Source organism: Pithys albifrons, chromosome 2 (genome assembly GCF_047495875.1).
Source record: "Pithys albifrons albifrons isolate INPA30051 chromosome 2, PitAlb_v1, whole genome shotgun sequence".
In the NCBI taxonomy this organism is placed as follows: Eukaryota; Metazoa; Chordata; class Aves; order Passeriformes; family Thamnophilidae; genus Pithys; species Pithys albifrons.
Window position 1 is genome coordinate 39,090,723 of NC_092459.1, and position 17,080 is coordinate 39,107,802.

Below are 17,080 nucleotides of genomic sequence, written 5' to 3' on the forward strand. Positions count from 1 at the left end.
GGAAGCTTTATGTCCCTGATTGAAATGTATTGTGGTAGTTAAAATGCTACTTCAAGAGCTAAGTGAATTTTATTCCAATTTTATTTTGGGTTTGCTTTTGATATCACTTGCTAAAATCATCAAAGGACTTGAACAATAGGCTTATGCATTCACTGGGAAGCATTAAACCAATTTAAGCCAACATTTGCAAATGTGACTCATACTTTTCTGTGCCTGACTGGAAATGCAGGGGGGGAAAAATCAGGTTTCAGTTATGCTGCTTTCTTTATTCTCTAAAAGGCAGGTCTGCTTATAAGTGACTGTTAGGAGAGACTGTGCATTGCTGGAGTTTTATGCAGTGGATTGCATGGCACTGTTACTACAATTCAGTTTTGCTGCTTTTGCCATAAAGTAAACAATCATTTTTATATTCAGGACCACCTGTGATGACTTATTAATTTTAAAATATAGGTACTAATAAGGTTACTGTAGCTGTTGTAGTTTAAAGGTGGTTGTTTTTTTTTTATTCTGGTACAGGTTTGCACTTGGAAATTGTAGATTTATATTGTTACTATGATACTACTTAGACAAATTTGGAATCTAAATCTTTTTAGTGGTGACTCAGCAACTCATTAGCAGTAGCATGATACACATTGCACTGTTATACTCTGACTATCAAAACATGAATTGCATTTGATGTAGTTTCCATGAACAATACAACTTGTTAGCAACATTTTTTTTAATTTTGTTTTTATTTTGACTGGGAACAAAGACCCTGTACCTTGTAATAACTAATAAAATTACTTTGCTCTTGATGGAATATCCACTATGCAAACAGGAAAAAATATCCCATCCTGAGGTCCTCTAAACTGTGGCAGGGCTGTGCATTTATGTATCACTGTCTGACATTGACATACTAAAAGAAACAGCAAAGGTTTGGTGGAATTTGCTTTGCTAACAGTAATATGTGACACTTGAGTACTGGGAATAAAATTGTGTAATTTTCTGCTCAGCTTTTGCTTTAACTGTATATTCCATTAAACTGTGAATGATAGCTGACCTTTTCAATTTATATGATTCCTTTCAGTTGCTTGGCAAATGCTTAAACCCCAAAATTTAAGTAGATTTCATTGGGCAGATGAATTACTGCAGGCTCAGTTATCAGTGACTGATGTTATGTGACATTTTCCCTGAAAATTTATATAGAATTTTTTCAGAAGAATCATGTAATAAGCCTCTTAATCATATTTCATGCAGTTGGTATTGATGGATATGTTTTTCAGTGAGCGACTACAGAGGACATAGCTGATGATTGATTGAGGATAGACAGGCTTAAATTGGGAGGGAAACAAAGGTAGTTATGACACGAACAAAGCACATTTTTACGTGCTATAAAGAAACATTCAGATATTAAATTGGTTATTTGGAGAAGTATATGTTGCACATCTACAGCATAGTTGATATTTGATGTGGACATTGTCATCTTTCAAAGCAGTATTTTGACTCTTATTCATACATTCTGAATGTTTTCTTTTTTGTTGTGATAGGTGTAAACAGCAAAGAAAAAGTTGTATTACTTATGTAATGAGGGATTAGAACATGAAGTTAAAAACACCTAAAGGTTAATTCTGGAGTAATACAACAAAGTAGATTAAATAGATTGTTTGACTGACCTGTATACAAAACTTAAGATCCAAATCAGAAAGAATGCATGATTGAGCTGTTCCATTGATGCCAGTAAGATTTCTCACAGGCTTAAAATTATACATGAAATAAAAAATCTTCAGGTGTCATATTATAACTGAGTTCCTGAGCAGTGTGGGAAATGGATCTGAGACCTCTGAAAGTATTAGTTTACTTTCATCATGGCTTTTCTGATGCCTAAGATGAGAAGTGCCATCAATTTCTTATAAAGAAAAAAACTATAGAACAGGTGAATACAGAAGTAAGTGCATATGCTGTGGGAATTGAATTAGAATAAAACACTACCATTAATGAAAATACCTATCTATTTTAAAATAATTGTAAAGAAAGCTCAAGAAGTATCAAGTACTATCATTGTGGAATTATGGAGGCAGAAATTTGAGATGATAATAACGCTCTTTTAAAGCAGTAAAATGATGCTAGATGGTGTTAGTAACTTTTAAAATTCAGTGCAAGAAGATAAATAGCAAAGGAAAACCTTGGTGATTTCATTGATCAGTTCCCTAGCACACAGTTTGCTAGATAGGCAGGATAGGCGTTCACTCACTTTCAAAATTGTTGTAGTATTTTTTTTTCAGCTCCAAGTATACATTAAGCTTTTTGTTTTTTGCAGACATGCTTCTGAATGGGGTGGGGAAAAGTTAGTTAGATTGTTAATTATGGGTGCCAAACAAGTTCTTTGGTGCACTTTCATTTTTTTCCTATAGAGTTCAGCCTCAGTAATAAGAGGCTGGGTGGGATGGCATACTTTGTGGTTTTCCCATAAATTAAACATTAAGAATATTTTTATCCCTTATGAAATTTGACCAGCGTGCTTACAATATAGTTGATAATAAGTAGTTTTTAACACAGAGCTCTATAATGACTTAGAGGTGAGAAAGCTCATGTCACTTACTTGTAGTTCATCTTGATTTCCTGGGTGTTTGTCTCTCTGTGTGTGGTGCAATGAAAGGAACTACAAGAATGCTGGTTCACCCTGTGCCAACTTTCCACTCTCCTTATCTGGTGGTGATTGTGAGGAAGTGCAGTAAATGCTTATGCACTTTGCAGTAGAGAATGTGTCATATTCTTGGACAGCCGCACAAGAACAACAACTGAAGGTAAAGGCAGGCTCTTGCACATCAGTTGGAAAAGCTTTCCAATGCCAGTCAGTTGAGGATGAGAGGTGACGGGATGGACTGGGTCGAGATATTTACAGTGTGTTTTGCAAAACAAGCTTAGCCTTGCTGAAACTGTGTGAACATTATGCGAGTGATAACGGAGGTGATTGTAAGGTATCCCAGAACTTAATTAATGTGCTTGTTGCTTATTATTAAGTCTGTGGTTCAATAAGAATTTATGTAGGTCAGCGCTATGCATTGTTGAGGAGTTCCAAATGTTCATTTAGTGTTGTATTGGGCTCGGATCTAGGGCTTTTGATAGTCACCAAAGTGATGTTTGAGGAAACAGAGGGAGGAAATTTGGAAGTATTGCTCTTTTGGTTGTTGAAGTAAGTTCAGCTTACTTGCTGGGTTTTGAAAGCTGAGATTCCTTTTGAAAATTGCATTTAAAGTTGAATCAAAAAAAATGGATAATGATGAATGTCTCTTCATAATCCTGCTGAGGGAACTGTGACGTATTTTAGATGTTATTGCTATGCATTGGAACCATATACTTCACTCCTAGAAGAAGCAGGGTATTTCCTGAAGGCAGTGATTTAAAATGGCCCTTTGCTTATCTCCCATTTGGAACATATCAGAGAAGTCGGCTACTAGACATATCAGAGAAGTCGGTGTAGCTGAATCAAGAGATGAGCATAAGAAGATCAAGATAGACAAACTGAAGGCATTTTGTGTGGATGCAGACTCTCATAATTTGCAATCTACATTTTTTTTTTCTTTAAAGGGCCACTCACCTCAGGATTTTTAATCTAGAAATTACTTTATGTGACTTCAGAGAAGTGAAAGGAAACTCTGCTTCCTGTGACAAATTACTATATACAAGAACCAAACATACAGGTGCAAACATTTCTCAGGTTATTTTTGCTGTAATTGTAGCTTTTATTCCAGAAAGAAACAGCTTCAGGAAGTTCTTCTGTTCTCATGAAATGAGTACACAAAAAAGACACAATTCACACATATCTTAACTTTCATTCTTCACTTTGCTCAGCTGCTTACTCTTAAGATTAAAGTTTTCGCGTATTTTAAGCTTCTAGGTTAAGTATGGAGGCTTCTTTTACAGTTAGAGTAAAAAAGAATACTTCATCCCACTATGGTGGGACATTATGTTGGTGTCTAAACATGCATATTTCTATCTATTGATCTATCTATCTATTGATAGAAGACACTTAGTTCCTTTTGTTATGTAGCTACCTAACTTCAGATGCTGTCATTGCAGGCTCTGATGACAATTTCCTCTCATTTTCCCTCATTTCCAGGTATTTTACCAATTTTCCTTCTCTCTGGTACTTACCCAATGTATCATATTATTGTTCATTTAACGCCTTTAATGATTTCCTTTGAACATCAGTTAACTTTAAACAGATTTTATGCAGATTTAAATTAGAATCCAGTGGTTACTTCAGTGTTCAAATATTTAAGTTTTTTAAACTTTCAGCAGAAAACTTATAAAAGGTCAATAATAAGAATTCCAGGTCATGGCAGTAAGTTACTTACAATTTCAGTCACCACAATTTTTTTGACAGCATAACCACTGGTTCTTTTTATATCCATTTTCCTGTCTCCTGCCACTGCATATGTTTTGCTTCTGTTTCTTTCCTTTAAAAGGCCACTAGGCTGTGTGGAATTCACTGACAGAGTTTTCTTGTGTAAAATATCTTACAACTTGGTTAAGTTATTTTGTGATGATTTACTGCTTGCTGTGACTGACATGGCTGTAAGACTGATGTGTGCAAATGAGGAAAAGCTCATTTTTCTCATGGATATGGAACATCTGAGTAAGAAAATTGCTCAGAGGCAAGGACCAATTTTGGATCTCACCATTGTGACACTGAGCAATTTGTATTTTGGGGATTTTGAATATCATCTTGTGTGTCTGTTACTCTGTTGTCTGTTCTTCAAGTTATGTGTTGTGAAGGACTCTGTATATGTATTGCTGCTGTGCTGCCTGACTGATCAAATCTATATATCTTGGCATTTTAACAGTAATACATTATTCTGATTTGGTGGTGTTTTATAGCAGTCTTGCATTTTGCTTTTGAAGGTTAAGCAACAGCATCTTGCCATGCTGAGTGCAGGAAGTTAGGCACGAAGACTGTCCTAAGCATCTTTTACTTGGGCTATTTTGCCTGGTTGCATCAGATCTCATCACATCTGAGCCTATATGCCCTGTGGTTGTGCGCCACTCTGTTTTCAGCTCTTGTCTTTTGTATTCTATGTTTGCAGAATAAAGGTTTTTGTAGAAGTTCCTTTGGCTGCTGAGGGTAAAGTTGTGAAACTACAAGTGTGCTCTGTATTAAATGCCTGCCAACTTGCCACATTACTTTGAAGTCAAGTTTTCAAGAGTCTGAGATTTTTTTTTTTTGTTTCAATATTTTTATCCAAGGATTGTGTGATTTGTTTCCTTTTTTGTTTGGGTATAATTCTTTGTTTCTGATTCAGGCCAAAATTAGAGGAAGAATGCAGGGTTGATTTCTCCCTTCCCCAAAAACGAGCTAATAAAGGGTCTTCCTGCCCCACAAAAACAAGGCCATCCAAATTTGTAGCATCTGAAACAAGTGTGACCTCAAATGGAATTCCACAAATGCAATATATCCATTTGTGATAGCATGTTGAGGTCTGAATTTTGTAGCAGTTGCCACAAAGTGGGTTATATTTACTTTTGATTGGGGGATTCAGTTTACTTACATAAAATCTTAAATGAAATAGCAGAATTTAAACAATTTATTTATCCCAATGTTGGCTAATGCTATGATTGGATGACAGAACAAGATCTGGATATTTAAAGGAACTGGAAGAAAAGAGAAGTCCCCTTCTCAGTGGGTTTTATTATAAAATGGATCTTTGGCTAACATCGGTAGTTAGTACTGCCCACTCTCATGAAGGTCTTGAAGGGGAAATGAGGCATTTTCAAAGAGATTTTATTTTGTCCAAGCAGAAATGTTTTAAAATGAAGTATAATGTATAATAACATAGTTGAATTAATTCAATAACTAACATGATTAACATTTCATGCTTAGCCAAATTTGATAACTTTGACTCTGGTAAATTTGACTTTGAACTGTGCACTTGTACAATTATTTTGTACTTACTTTGTTTTTCTTGTCTGTCACTTTTGCATCCACCAGAGATATTTATCTTATTGCCTTGTTCTTAATGTACCCTAGGGAAAAATAAAGTGGGCTACTAGTCTTGCATTAGAAGCATGACTGATGGATCTATTTAAGCTCCGAAACCTCAGAGTATTTTCAGAGATGCATCTTGGGGTTTGGCAGCCCAACCATAACTTATTCTCCAGGTATTGGTGAAGTCTCAAACTAGAATTTAATGATCCATATTTTTTTACAATTAAAACTGAAATATTCAAGTATAATAGTGCAAATTAGAGACTGAGTTTGAAGCCAGTTTCTGCCTATGGTAGAACAGATTTTTTTCATGCTGGATTAAACCTTAAAACTCTCAGGCTGAGAAGGAAATTTGCCTGCTGGTAAAGGCAGTGTGGATCACTGAGCAGTACTAAGTTCGTCTGAGTGGGAGACTACTTTCCTGTAGGCTAATCCAGTTCAGCTGAATGGGAACTGTCTAATGACCATATCCTTATCTTTTGATCCAATTCTTTGTCCTTGCCTCCTGAAAAAATAGATGTAGTTCTTATACAGTATCAAAAACCTTCACAGAATGTTTGAGGATATATTTGAGAAAAAGAATTCTGAATAGCAGATGGCTTCACATCTATGAAGGAGTGACTACCTCAGTGGACAAAGGAAGGGCTGCACATGTTGCCTATCTGAACTTTTGCAAAGCCTTTGACACGGTCCTCCACAACACCTTTCTCTCTAAATTAGTGAGAGATGGATTCAATGGGTTGACTGTTAGATAGATAAGACTGGTTGGACAGTTGCATTCAGTGAAGTTGTGGGCTCACTGTCCCTGGAAGTATTTAAGGCAGGTTAGATGAGACTTCTAGCTGGTCTAGTGAAAGGTGTCTCTGCCCATAGCAGGGAGTTGGAACTAGGTCATCTTTGTCGTCCCTTTCAACCCAAACCAGTCTATGGTGCTATGCAAAGCCATAGTCCTGTCTGTGGCTTAGTGGCAGCTACAGTTCTGATAGCCTATTGCATCCTTAGACTGTGTCTGTAGCAGTAATTAAGGTGAATGAGGGCTTGTTTTCTGGACCTAAAAGGGGCTGGCATAGCATGACTAGTGAGAATATGGCTAAACCTCTGCAAATAGGTTGGCTTTATCCATGCTATTTGTAACAGCTATGGCTTGAGTTATCTCCAGGACTGTAATCTGATCTTTGCCTGGGAGAATGCTGGGTGGCAAGGGTCAAAGCTCCCCCGGAGGCTGTTTTTGTTAAACATTTTGGATAATTATGGACAGTGACTGTGTTAGCAGCCTAATCCTGCTGAGTTTACTAAGTTCAGTGTACTAATAAACCCTGTGTAAAAGACCATGTTGAAACCTGTGTTAAAAGTAATTTTCTAAAGATAAATTTAATAAGTCCATACAGAGGAAGTCATAGAAATGATTCCTGATCTACAGATGAGATTCAGTTAAGTGTTTCTTTGTAAGCTTAACTCAGTGTGGAACATCATCTCTTGATCAGAGTAAAACTGTATGAGTAACCACACTGTCTTTTGATGGTTCCCATGGACAGATTGATAGTGTACAGTCTATTACTGTAGCATAGCTGGAGGATGCAGAACATCTTGTATCACTGAACATTTCAAGCCTTTCTGCAGGCAGTCTGTGAGTCTGAGTGCACAGAAGGTTTTCAAATCTAACCCTATGTAGACTGATGTTGCTTTGAGGCTTTACTCTCTTTGTTCATAAATTGGTGTGTGAAAGGAATATTATCCAAAAGGCTTCTTTTGTTGCGAATTTCTGAGAAGAGAAGCTTATCTCTTCAAGACACCAAACTGCAGGTCTGCTTTTGCAAGGAGTAGGTGGCTGATGGGTACCTTGCAGCTCTTGGCAAGCTCTGAATCCTCACAGTACCCCTGAGACCTCATTTTGATACATCTGAATGACAGCAAAATATGCAACTCTGTTTACATTTTTAATGGATTAGAAGTGTCTGAACTTGTTAGAATTGTTTCTGGGTTTTTGGTTTTTTTTCTAACTAGATATATTTCATTGGTGTGTCTTACTACATTTGTTTGATAAACCTTGTAAAATATTTGTCGCTTCTTTTCTGCTGTTGAGTGAGTGTGTGCTAAATGTCACTTTTGCTTATACTGGATGATTTCCAGGCAACAGATTTATGCCAAACTGTGGTGTTTTAATGATTAAAGTACTAACATTTTCAGAAGAAATTACTTATTTGCAGGAAGCGTTCAGATCTTGAAAGCACCTGAGTGTTGGTGAATCATGGAACAGTTTGGGTTGGAAGAGCCTTTATAGGTCATGTAGTCATTCATATGTGCTGAAGAGTTTTTTCCTTGAAATTCAGCAGTGCTTGGTGGATAGATTGCACAAATGAAATCCCAAGTGCTTTACTGGCTGTCTCAGCTTCTGCAGGTATCAGCCAGAGTACAGAAAGAAGGTAGCAGGGGTTATGCCATGCAAAGTACTTTCTTACTGGAGTTCTCCAAGGTGAAGTTTAGTAGCCTTCACAGAAACATCAAGTTTGGCACAAAACCTACTAGGGATAAATTTAGACTTTCTTTAGCAATGGCAGATGGTAGAACTATTCAGTTTATTTGTTTGCAGTTTACTATTTAAAGATTCTGAGTGGTGTATTTTGTTAAAAAACAGTAGGAGAGGGTCAAAGAATGGAGAATGGGACTGATGAGGGAAGGAATGGTAAGTAGAGCTACTGCAGTGGGAACGCAGGGTGGAAGGAAAGAGTGAATGGTAAAGAAGTTTAACAGAGATAAGAACAGAAAGATTCTCACAAGGATTCAGAGACTGAGTAGGGTTACTTCAGTCCAGGAAGGCACTGGAGGCAAATGATCTGGAAAGAAAGACTGGATAAAAGGGACAGTTGCTCTCCTTGGTGTTATTTTCAGGAATGTTCCATAGTACCTTGCCTAACCAGTTTAGGTTTTATGATCTGAGAAACAAGGGCAATAGCAAGGGGAGGTTGTAAGTTTAGGTGACCATATCCCCATCCTTCCTCTTCATTCAATAACTAGAGTATTCTATTGTTTACATTTTGGTCTGACATGCTTATTTGGAAGGGATTGTTTATAAAACATGGTATGTTAACTCTCCCTTTTCCCCCAGCAAGTAACTATGTATGGTTTATTGCTTCTTATATATAATGATACTATACATAAGTATTATTTCTAGTGGTGCTTGTGTAGATTACTATTTTCCCAGAGTCCAGTTACCTTTTTTATTGAGTGATGCCTTATTGTGTGACTGTTCCCATTGATTTCACCTGAATTGCATAGTTAAGAAGTATATATACATGGACCAAAAGGATTTGTTTCAGTTTTTCCAGAATAGGTTTTTGTATTTCCCTATTGATAAAAGGACTCGGTCACAGGATTGATTGCTTTGGGGTTAAGGTTGAAAACTTGGTATAAATCTCATTGTAACTCTCAAATGTGTTGCCATTTAGAATTCTTATTCAAAATTGGTTAATAACATTTCTTTTTTTTTTTCCATAGGCAATGTTTAGTCTCTGCATGGTTGAAAGCGAAGCTGATGAGGTTAATTTGCATGGTGTCACAAGCCTTGGTTTAAAACAAGCCCTGGATTTTGCATATACTGGACAGGTATTGTACAGTTCTTCAAAATAAGAAACACAGTTAAAAGCAACTGCAATAAAAATGTAATATGACTTTTTCAAAAGTACTAGAAATTATTTTTCTTGTGCTTTACCCAGTACAAGGTAATTTGATTTAACAGATCTTAATTTTTACGTACTGTCTTGGATTTTTTCTTTAGAAGGATTGTTTAATAAAAACACTACTTATGTGCATCGTTGCCAGGTAGCGAACAATGTAGGACTTGTATAACCTTTTTGTGGTTGTATGAAATCTTAACATGAGTTGATTCTACTTGTGAAACTAAATATGAAGAAAGGTGTTTTCCTAATAAGAAATATAAACTCTGCTGTGTTTGACAGGATATATAACTGAGCAGAAAAGTAGTCTCTTATTCTCTGTACAGACGCAGTTGAAGCATCTTTGTAAATACTTACATATACTATGCATCTTCATTGTGCCACTCTTTATGGCCAGAGGTTAAATATCAAATTATGTTACTTCGGAAAATGCAGAGTGATGCTCCTTTCCCCTCTTCCCCTTGCCAAAAAAAAAAAAAAATGTGTCTCTGTGACCTGCCATATCTCTGCACTTCAGGCTTGGAGAGTGCTGTTGTGTGACTTTGTCTCAGTTCAGAGTTCGTGAATAGTGAGCTCAGAACACCCAGCTATTTCTCCTGTGGACTCTAAAATTCTAGATAACAAAACTGTTTTTGGAATATTGCTACAATAATTGAGTTCAATGACATATTAGTGATGTTTATTAGTTAATTCAAAAAAGGAAGCTTAAATCTGTAGTGCATTACTCTTGTAGAGTTGTCGGATTATGCAAATTTAAGGCATTTGCTTCTATAGTGTGGATTGAGTATATAGTCATATGTGGGTCTCTCAGATTTTTTATTTGTTGTTGGGGGGTTTTTTGTTTGGTTTTTTTCCCCCCAAAGCAACTAAATGGAAAATAAATTAAAAAAAAATTTAAAAATACCTGTTTTAAAGCTATTTTTGTCACCAGCCCACACAAGAGTTATGCTTTAGCATTGTCTTGAATAGTAGCACTTGAATTTCTGTGTGTCTGCTGTTATGGAAAACAGAACTTATTGAAAGATTTCTTTGATATAAGTGATAAACAGAGGTGCCGTACTATATTAGTGAATTAGCCGAAGATCTCAGTATTGACTTGTCATTGGTCTACTTTTTGTTCTTTCACTTAGAAGTTTTGATAAAACTTGAATGTCTTTGATACAAATTGAAATGTTAGGTACCTGTATCACTGTTTTAGTAATTTGAAACTATAGTTTGATTATTCTGAAGAGAGAACTCTTATTAAATGGAAGTATTTTTTGAGAAGTTGGGTTATAATTTATTTCTGTCTGACCCATCCTGTCTGCTGGGATTAGAGATGTATTTCCCATCTTTCTGCAAAATTCAATGTCTAATAAACCTCTATAAAATAAGTTGAGACCCTTTGAAAGGATGGTTATGACTTTTATGTAACCCAACAAGCGACTCCACATTGCTTCCAGGATAGTATCCTCAGCTCCCTAGCAAATAGTACTTGCCTTCTATCCTTGGTTCTTTAAAAACACTTGAGTCTTTCATTTTCAGGTGTAACCTACTTTGAATAGTGAATGGGGTTCTTGAGTTAAATATGATGTTCATGTGTGTACAGTTGCTCATACATATAAGTGCTTATAAGGTGAAGATATGTGGCTCTGAGATTGGCAGTGTCACATTTCCCTTTAGTTCTTGAAATTCTCCTCTGGCACTGTGTTTGTATGTATTGAGCACTGCTTATGTACTGACTGAGGCTGATGGAATTTGGGTGAACATTTCAAGGTAGTGAGCGGTAATAATCCACAGACTATTATTAAACAACTGGATTACTGGATTCTTACATCAGAGAGAGCTCTGCACACAGTTGTCTTTGGTTTGCAAACAATTGTGGATTTAAAAAACAACAAAAAATATTTTTTAGTAGCCCACAACTCACTCGTGCCGAATACAACCTCATATTCCTCTGAAAATGCAGATGTAAACGTAGGTATCAAGATGTGATCTGAAGTACCTCTTAAAAATGAAAGCCATTAACTCTATTTATCTTCTTTTTTTCATAACCATATTTAGCCCAAATGTTGGTCAAAAAAACCAGTTGTTTCTTTGGGTAGCACTGTGGAACTTGTAAGCTATTCATGTTTAAACAGATAAGTAATTAGTTGCAGCTTTCTTCTCTTTGTTTCATTAATGTACTGAACTTATGTTTGAGACACTACACTTCAAATTGAATACAACTTTCTGTGTAAAATAATATATTGGAGACATCTGGTGGAAATATTTGATACTGCACAATGTCTTGCAGTTTTTGAAAGTTATCAAAATTAAGAAATTGAATTTTTAGAATGACGCTGAAATCTCAAATTAAACTTTGTCATTCTTGCCTCTATTTTTTAATTCTAAATATGCCTGTTTACTTAAAATAGAAACCTCATTTTCCTGTCTACTTAGGCAGACAATGTCTTATCATAATTACTGTTGGAAAAATTTTGCTTTTAAGGGAAAACTGGTTGTTCAGAAAAAAAGTTTTAAAACTCAAGTCAGTTTGAGCAATACCATCATTCTGACTGAATCAATCCATTACTGTGGTCTTTAACCATCACAAAGAAAGAAATTTGGTATTGAATTAAGTAAAACTAACTAAAGGAATGGCAGCAGAATTAGATTTTGTTCTATGCATTAGGTTCTCAGCAATCCTCTAACAATGAAATCTTTGGCAAAAAAATGTCTTAAATATGTTTCATCTTGACCATAGGCATTTTACCACATAATTCCCATATTCAGAATTGAGACATACAACTGTTTTTCTGTTTTAGTTGACTCTTGCCCTGTTGTAGTTGCCATATCCTTTCTTCATAAAGGGTCTTTAAGGTCATTTTCTCTTCTGCTTCACAGGTGGCAGCAATAAAGCCAGGCCAGAGTCTCAGTGAGTAGATTACTTGCCCTTTCTTCTCACAGGGGCATTTTGCAAGTGTCAGATGTGCACTGGAAGGGAGATGGATGAAAGTACAAACAATATAGGAACTGTGTAGTTTAGATTATTAATATAGAGCAGCAGTTCTTGGTACAGAGTTCAGACCTCTGAATTATTGCAGTCAAACTAAGGCTTAACTACTGTGTTAGAGAGTCATGGGCATTGTTGCCTCTTCATTTTCACTATTTCTTTTTTCTTTTAACCCTTCTGTTAGCAAAAGACACAATGTTACTTGAGGGAATAGGGATAGCCCTCTGAAAGGGGCAGCCTACTTGGCTGGTGAGTCACACAAACACTGGCTTTAATTTGCAGTTAATAATTGTGACCCTAAATCAGCAAAAATATGAACACACCGTTGGAGTCCTATGCATACTGAAATGCTCCAGTCTTGGATCTTTCTTCTTCATAATTATCTTCTATCATATGTCTTTAATTATGATAACAGAAATATTTTGCATTTAGCTAGAATTGTATTTAAGGACCTCAAAACACATTGTAAAAGCAAGTAATCACTGTTCTTACTTTGTTGCATCATAGACAGGAAATTATTTTGGGAGAAGATAACTTTCCAATGACAACACAGATCTCATATGGTAAAGAAATGGTAGAAGTAAATGTTTTCAAGAACTATTATTTCTCCTGACAATTCCTTTGACTCCTTTATAGAATTTTGGCTTTCATCTCTTATCAATTTCCTGCCCCCTCATTTGATGATGACAATTTTTTGAGTGATCAACCAGTATTTTATCTGCCATTTCTACTTAAGACTGGGGCAAAATAGCTATCAATATCTTAGCCTCTCTTATTGTGTTAATCCTCTCTGTCTGTCTTGTGGATGGAGGTATATTGCAAAGGTGTATTGTGATGGTTGATTTTCTTGGGTAGTGACCTACTGCATACTGTGCATAGCAGTGACACTGGCTGCCTTTTGAGTAAAATGAATCAGTTTTAACTGCCTCCTGTCCCTTGCCAAAGTGATTTCAACTATCCTTGTTCTTTTCTACTGGGCACAATATGCCAAAGTCATGGATAACTGAATACAGCAGGTCTCTGTCTTACTGTAAATACTTACCATGTTTCAGTGCAATTTCAAAGCCAGCAATGTAAATTTGATACATAGATTGGGGCATTTCCTTTTCACTTTTATTCAGAGGATAATATTGTTTCTCGGCCTGGTGCTAGGTTATAGCTACTAGGTATTAGGTTCACAGTTCAGCTACTGATTGCCCAGAAGTCTTAGAATAATACAGTGCTTAATTAACTTAATTTATTGTAGAGGAAGTTAAATTTTTCATGTTATTTGCTCTGGACAGACATTAATCTAGGGACAAGATAGCTTTTCTAGCACTACAGTAATGAGATATCTTTAAAGTAATGAGACATCTTCCAAAACCCGTGAATTTGCTTGTAGTCTTGCTTTTTCAAACCCTGTTTATTTATAATGATACTTACTTCATAGTGGTAGAAGCTATGTCAGAGAAAATTGAGGCTGGACATTAGGAAAAGGTTCTTCACTGTAAGGGTGGTAGAACACTGTAACAGGCTCCCCAGGGAAGCCGTCATGGCACCATGTTTGTCAGAGTTCAGGGATTGTCTGGATAACATTTAGTCATGTGGTTTAGGAACTAGATGATCTTTGTGAGTGCCTTCCAATTTGAAATATTCTATGATTTTATGATGTTTATGCTATGCATTTAGCGCAGATTTTAATTTAGTTTTCTGGAAAATTATTATTATGTGTCTGAGAATGTTGGTTGCAATTCCTTCTGGTACTGGCAAATGAGACATCTGGATTTTGTAACAAGTGCTACCAAACATTATGTGCCAGGGCTTTGGCCAGTTTGCAGAGTACTAGAATGTTCTTTCCACACTCACTTTTTTTTGAAGCAGAATTTGTCGATGTGCAAGGAGCTCAGAATTCAACTGAAGCATGAAGGGAGACAGGCAAAAGTGCTATCTGGTAGAGAGTGAAATGCAGTTTAAATTACTTTAAAAGGAAAGTTAAGGTTTTTGAATGGTCTCAAGCACACAGAATGATCCCTATCAGGCAAAACCAAGTGATACTTCTGGTAGATACTTGTCTCATTTGAAACGCTGATCATTGCAAGTGGAGTCAAGAAGGAATGTTCTTTTTCATCAGTGGCAGGAATCTTAGAAATCTTTTTTCTTGTTTTCTATATTAAATTCCATACTTTCTAGAATTTTCTGACATGGCATTACATAATTCCTTACTTATGTTTGCTTGTGGTGGTATTCATATGCATTTACTGGTAATAGTCACCTGAAGGGCCTGAGTAACATAAAACCAGCTATGCTAGTAATTAATAAAAATCAAGTAATTGTATTAGCATGTAAAAGCTGAGAGGTGTGGAATAATTGCAAATTAGCCCAGTTGCAGTAGAAGGAAGACTTGTGATATTTTCTTCCTTCTTTACTTATTGTTTTCTTTTTCTTGTGGATTTCCTCAGCATGCAGTTTGCTGATGGTGAATGTTTAGCATTGATAAATTAGTATTTTGCCTGTCTCCAAAGGAGTATGGAATAAAAGTTGCGATAGTTTCATTTATGGCAAAGTTTTGTGAAGAGGTAAACCAAATTTTCCTCAGTTATCTTGGGAAACATAAAGGTGCATATGCATATCTTGTATGGTATAGGAAAGCTGTAAGAAGTGGAAGAATGTGTAAGAAATACATCTGCCACCTTGAAATAAACTTCTGCTGATTTTGTGCAAATCACCTCTAGACAGTAGCCAGTCCTTCTCTCTTGTCCTACTTCTCATCTCAGAATGTTATTTTTTAATGGATTGCTATAGCAATCCATTAATACTCTCAGAGTTAAATATAGTTTGTCTATGCCTACAAGGTAATAATGTGCTTAACATTCTTGTTCTCTTTATACTGCGTCTCTAACAATGCAAACTGGTGTCTGGCACTTAGTAAGTAACACACCATCAGATGACAACTTCCTTAGTGTAAATAGTGTCTGAATAATAAACACTGCGAGGTCTATACCAACTTGTTTTGTCAATCTGACCTTGAGTTTTCACTTGAAAATACTTTACACTGCTGCTTTTTTTAGTTTTCTTTTTAGTATCCATACTTAATTGGAAATATTTTTGTGACTGAAATCCATTCTAGCTGTCCATAAAACTACCTCATCATGCACAGCAACTTCAGTAGCACCAGTCAAAAACCTAGATTGTGCTGGGCCTGCTTCTCCTTTACATTAAGATCCTTGCATGTCTTTCTGGCTAGATAAAGAACTTTTATATATTATGTAAGTTACATAGAATGTTTACTTATAACCTAGTATTAATATATATATTGACTTGCACAAGCTTTAAGCATATCCTGCCCTCCCAGAACTCAATGTAAATGAGTTCCTGTTATAAACAAGCATCCGTCCCTTTCTCTCTTGCTCCTAATATATCCATTATGTCGGAGATACTTTGTGGTTTTGCTGGAAGAAATGCATTGACATATTTTCATTTCCCGCAAAAACAATTAAACTATAAAAGATGCATATGAATGTCTTTCGTTTTGTTTGCTGTCTTCCTTATTCCACTGCATTTGAGATATACAGATAATGCTGTGAGATAAAACTGAATAGTGTGGAGTAGTGAGAGACTGACCTCATGTGGTGTGAAAGTGAAGTTGCCAGGGGTAATACAAGGATAAAGCTGAATGATCAGTTCATCTTTGGAAAATTAATTTTTCTCATATATTTCTGATTTTTGTTGGATATTGCACATTTAAATAATTTTAGTTTGTGTGGTTTTTAGTGTGATTGCTATTAAGAAATTGACCACTGTCTTTATTCCCAAAGACATTATTTTTTGTCCTGAAAGCGATGTTCTAAAAAGCTAACCCCAAGACAGCAGCCTAGGAGCTGTGGTCCAATTATCCTTACTGCTGCCTGTACATGATTTTAATTGAAATGAGTAGGAGTTTCATGTGAGCAAGTGACTGAATAATCAGTCTTGGTTTCTAAGCCCTTTTTGGCACTTCCCCAGCAGTGTGCTCACTGTGCTTTCAGAGCCCTGCTCTGTAAAATGGAGACAGTGGTTAGGAAAATTATAAAGGGGTACCTTGCAGAATAGGAAGGGTGTTCCTAGTCTGCATATTTTTAAATGCATGAATAATATTAATAGGAGAGACTTCTGAGTCAGTTCTGTTGGCCTGATTTGTCAGGATATATGAAAGCACCCAAGTATATAGATAACAAAAGGCGGTTCTATTATTTTGAAGAGTCTCCTTTTTAAACACACAGCATGCATTTAGTTTCAAAGGGTTTAGAGGGTAATGTGACTTATGGACTGTCACAGGAAAAAGAAAAAAAGCTTAAAAATCCTATGGGCAATTCAGATGCACTTTGGAAACTGTCCCCATTCTGCAAAGACTTCTCCATATGCTTAATTGTACTCTTTCTGTTCTTTATGTTGACTCAAATGTCTATAATAACAAAGGCATTTAGTATATTCTACAAGTACTCTGAGTTT

At 36.0% G+C, this 17,080-nt stretch overlaps 1 protein-coding gene across 2 annotated transcripts in view; it reads left to right on the top strand.

Moving 5' to 3' along the window:
* The window catches only part of KLHL32 (kelch like family member 32), a 117,122-nt gene that overhangs the window by 36,369 nt on the left and 63,673 nt on the right, over positions 1-17,080 (top strand). For both annotated transcript variants that reach the window (XM_071547858.1, XM_071547859.1), the window contains exon 5: positions 9,461-9,568. In XM_071547858.1, coding sequence (XP_071403959.1) covers positions 9,461-9,568 — 108 coding nt within the window. The remainder of the gene's footprint in view (positions 1-9,460; positions 9,569-17,080) is intronic.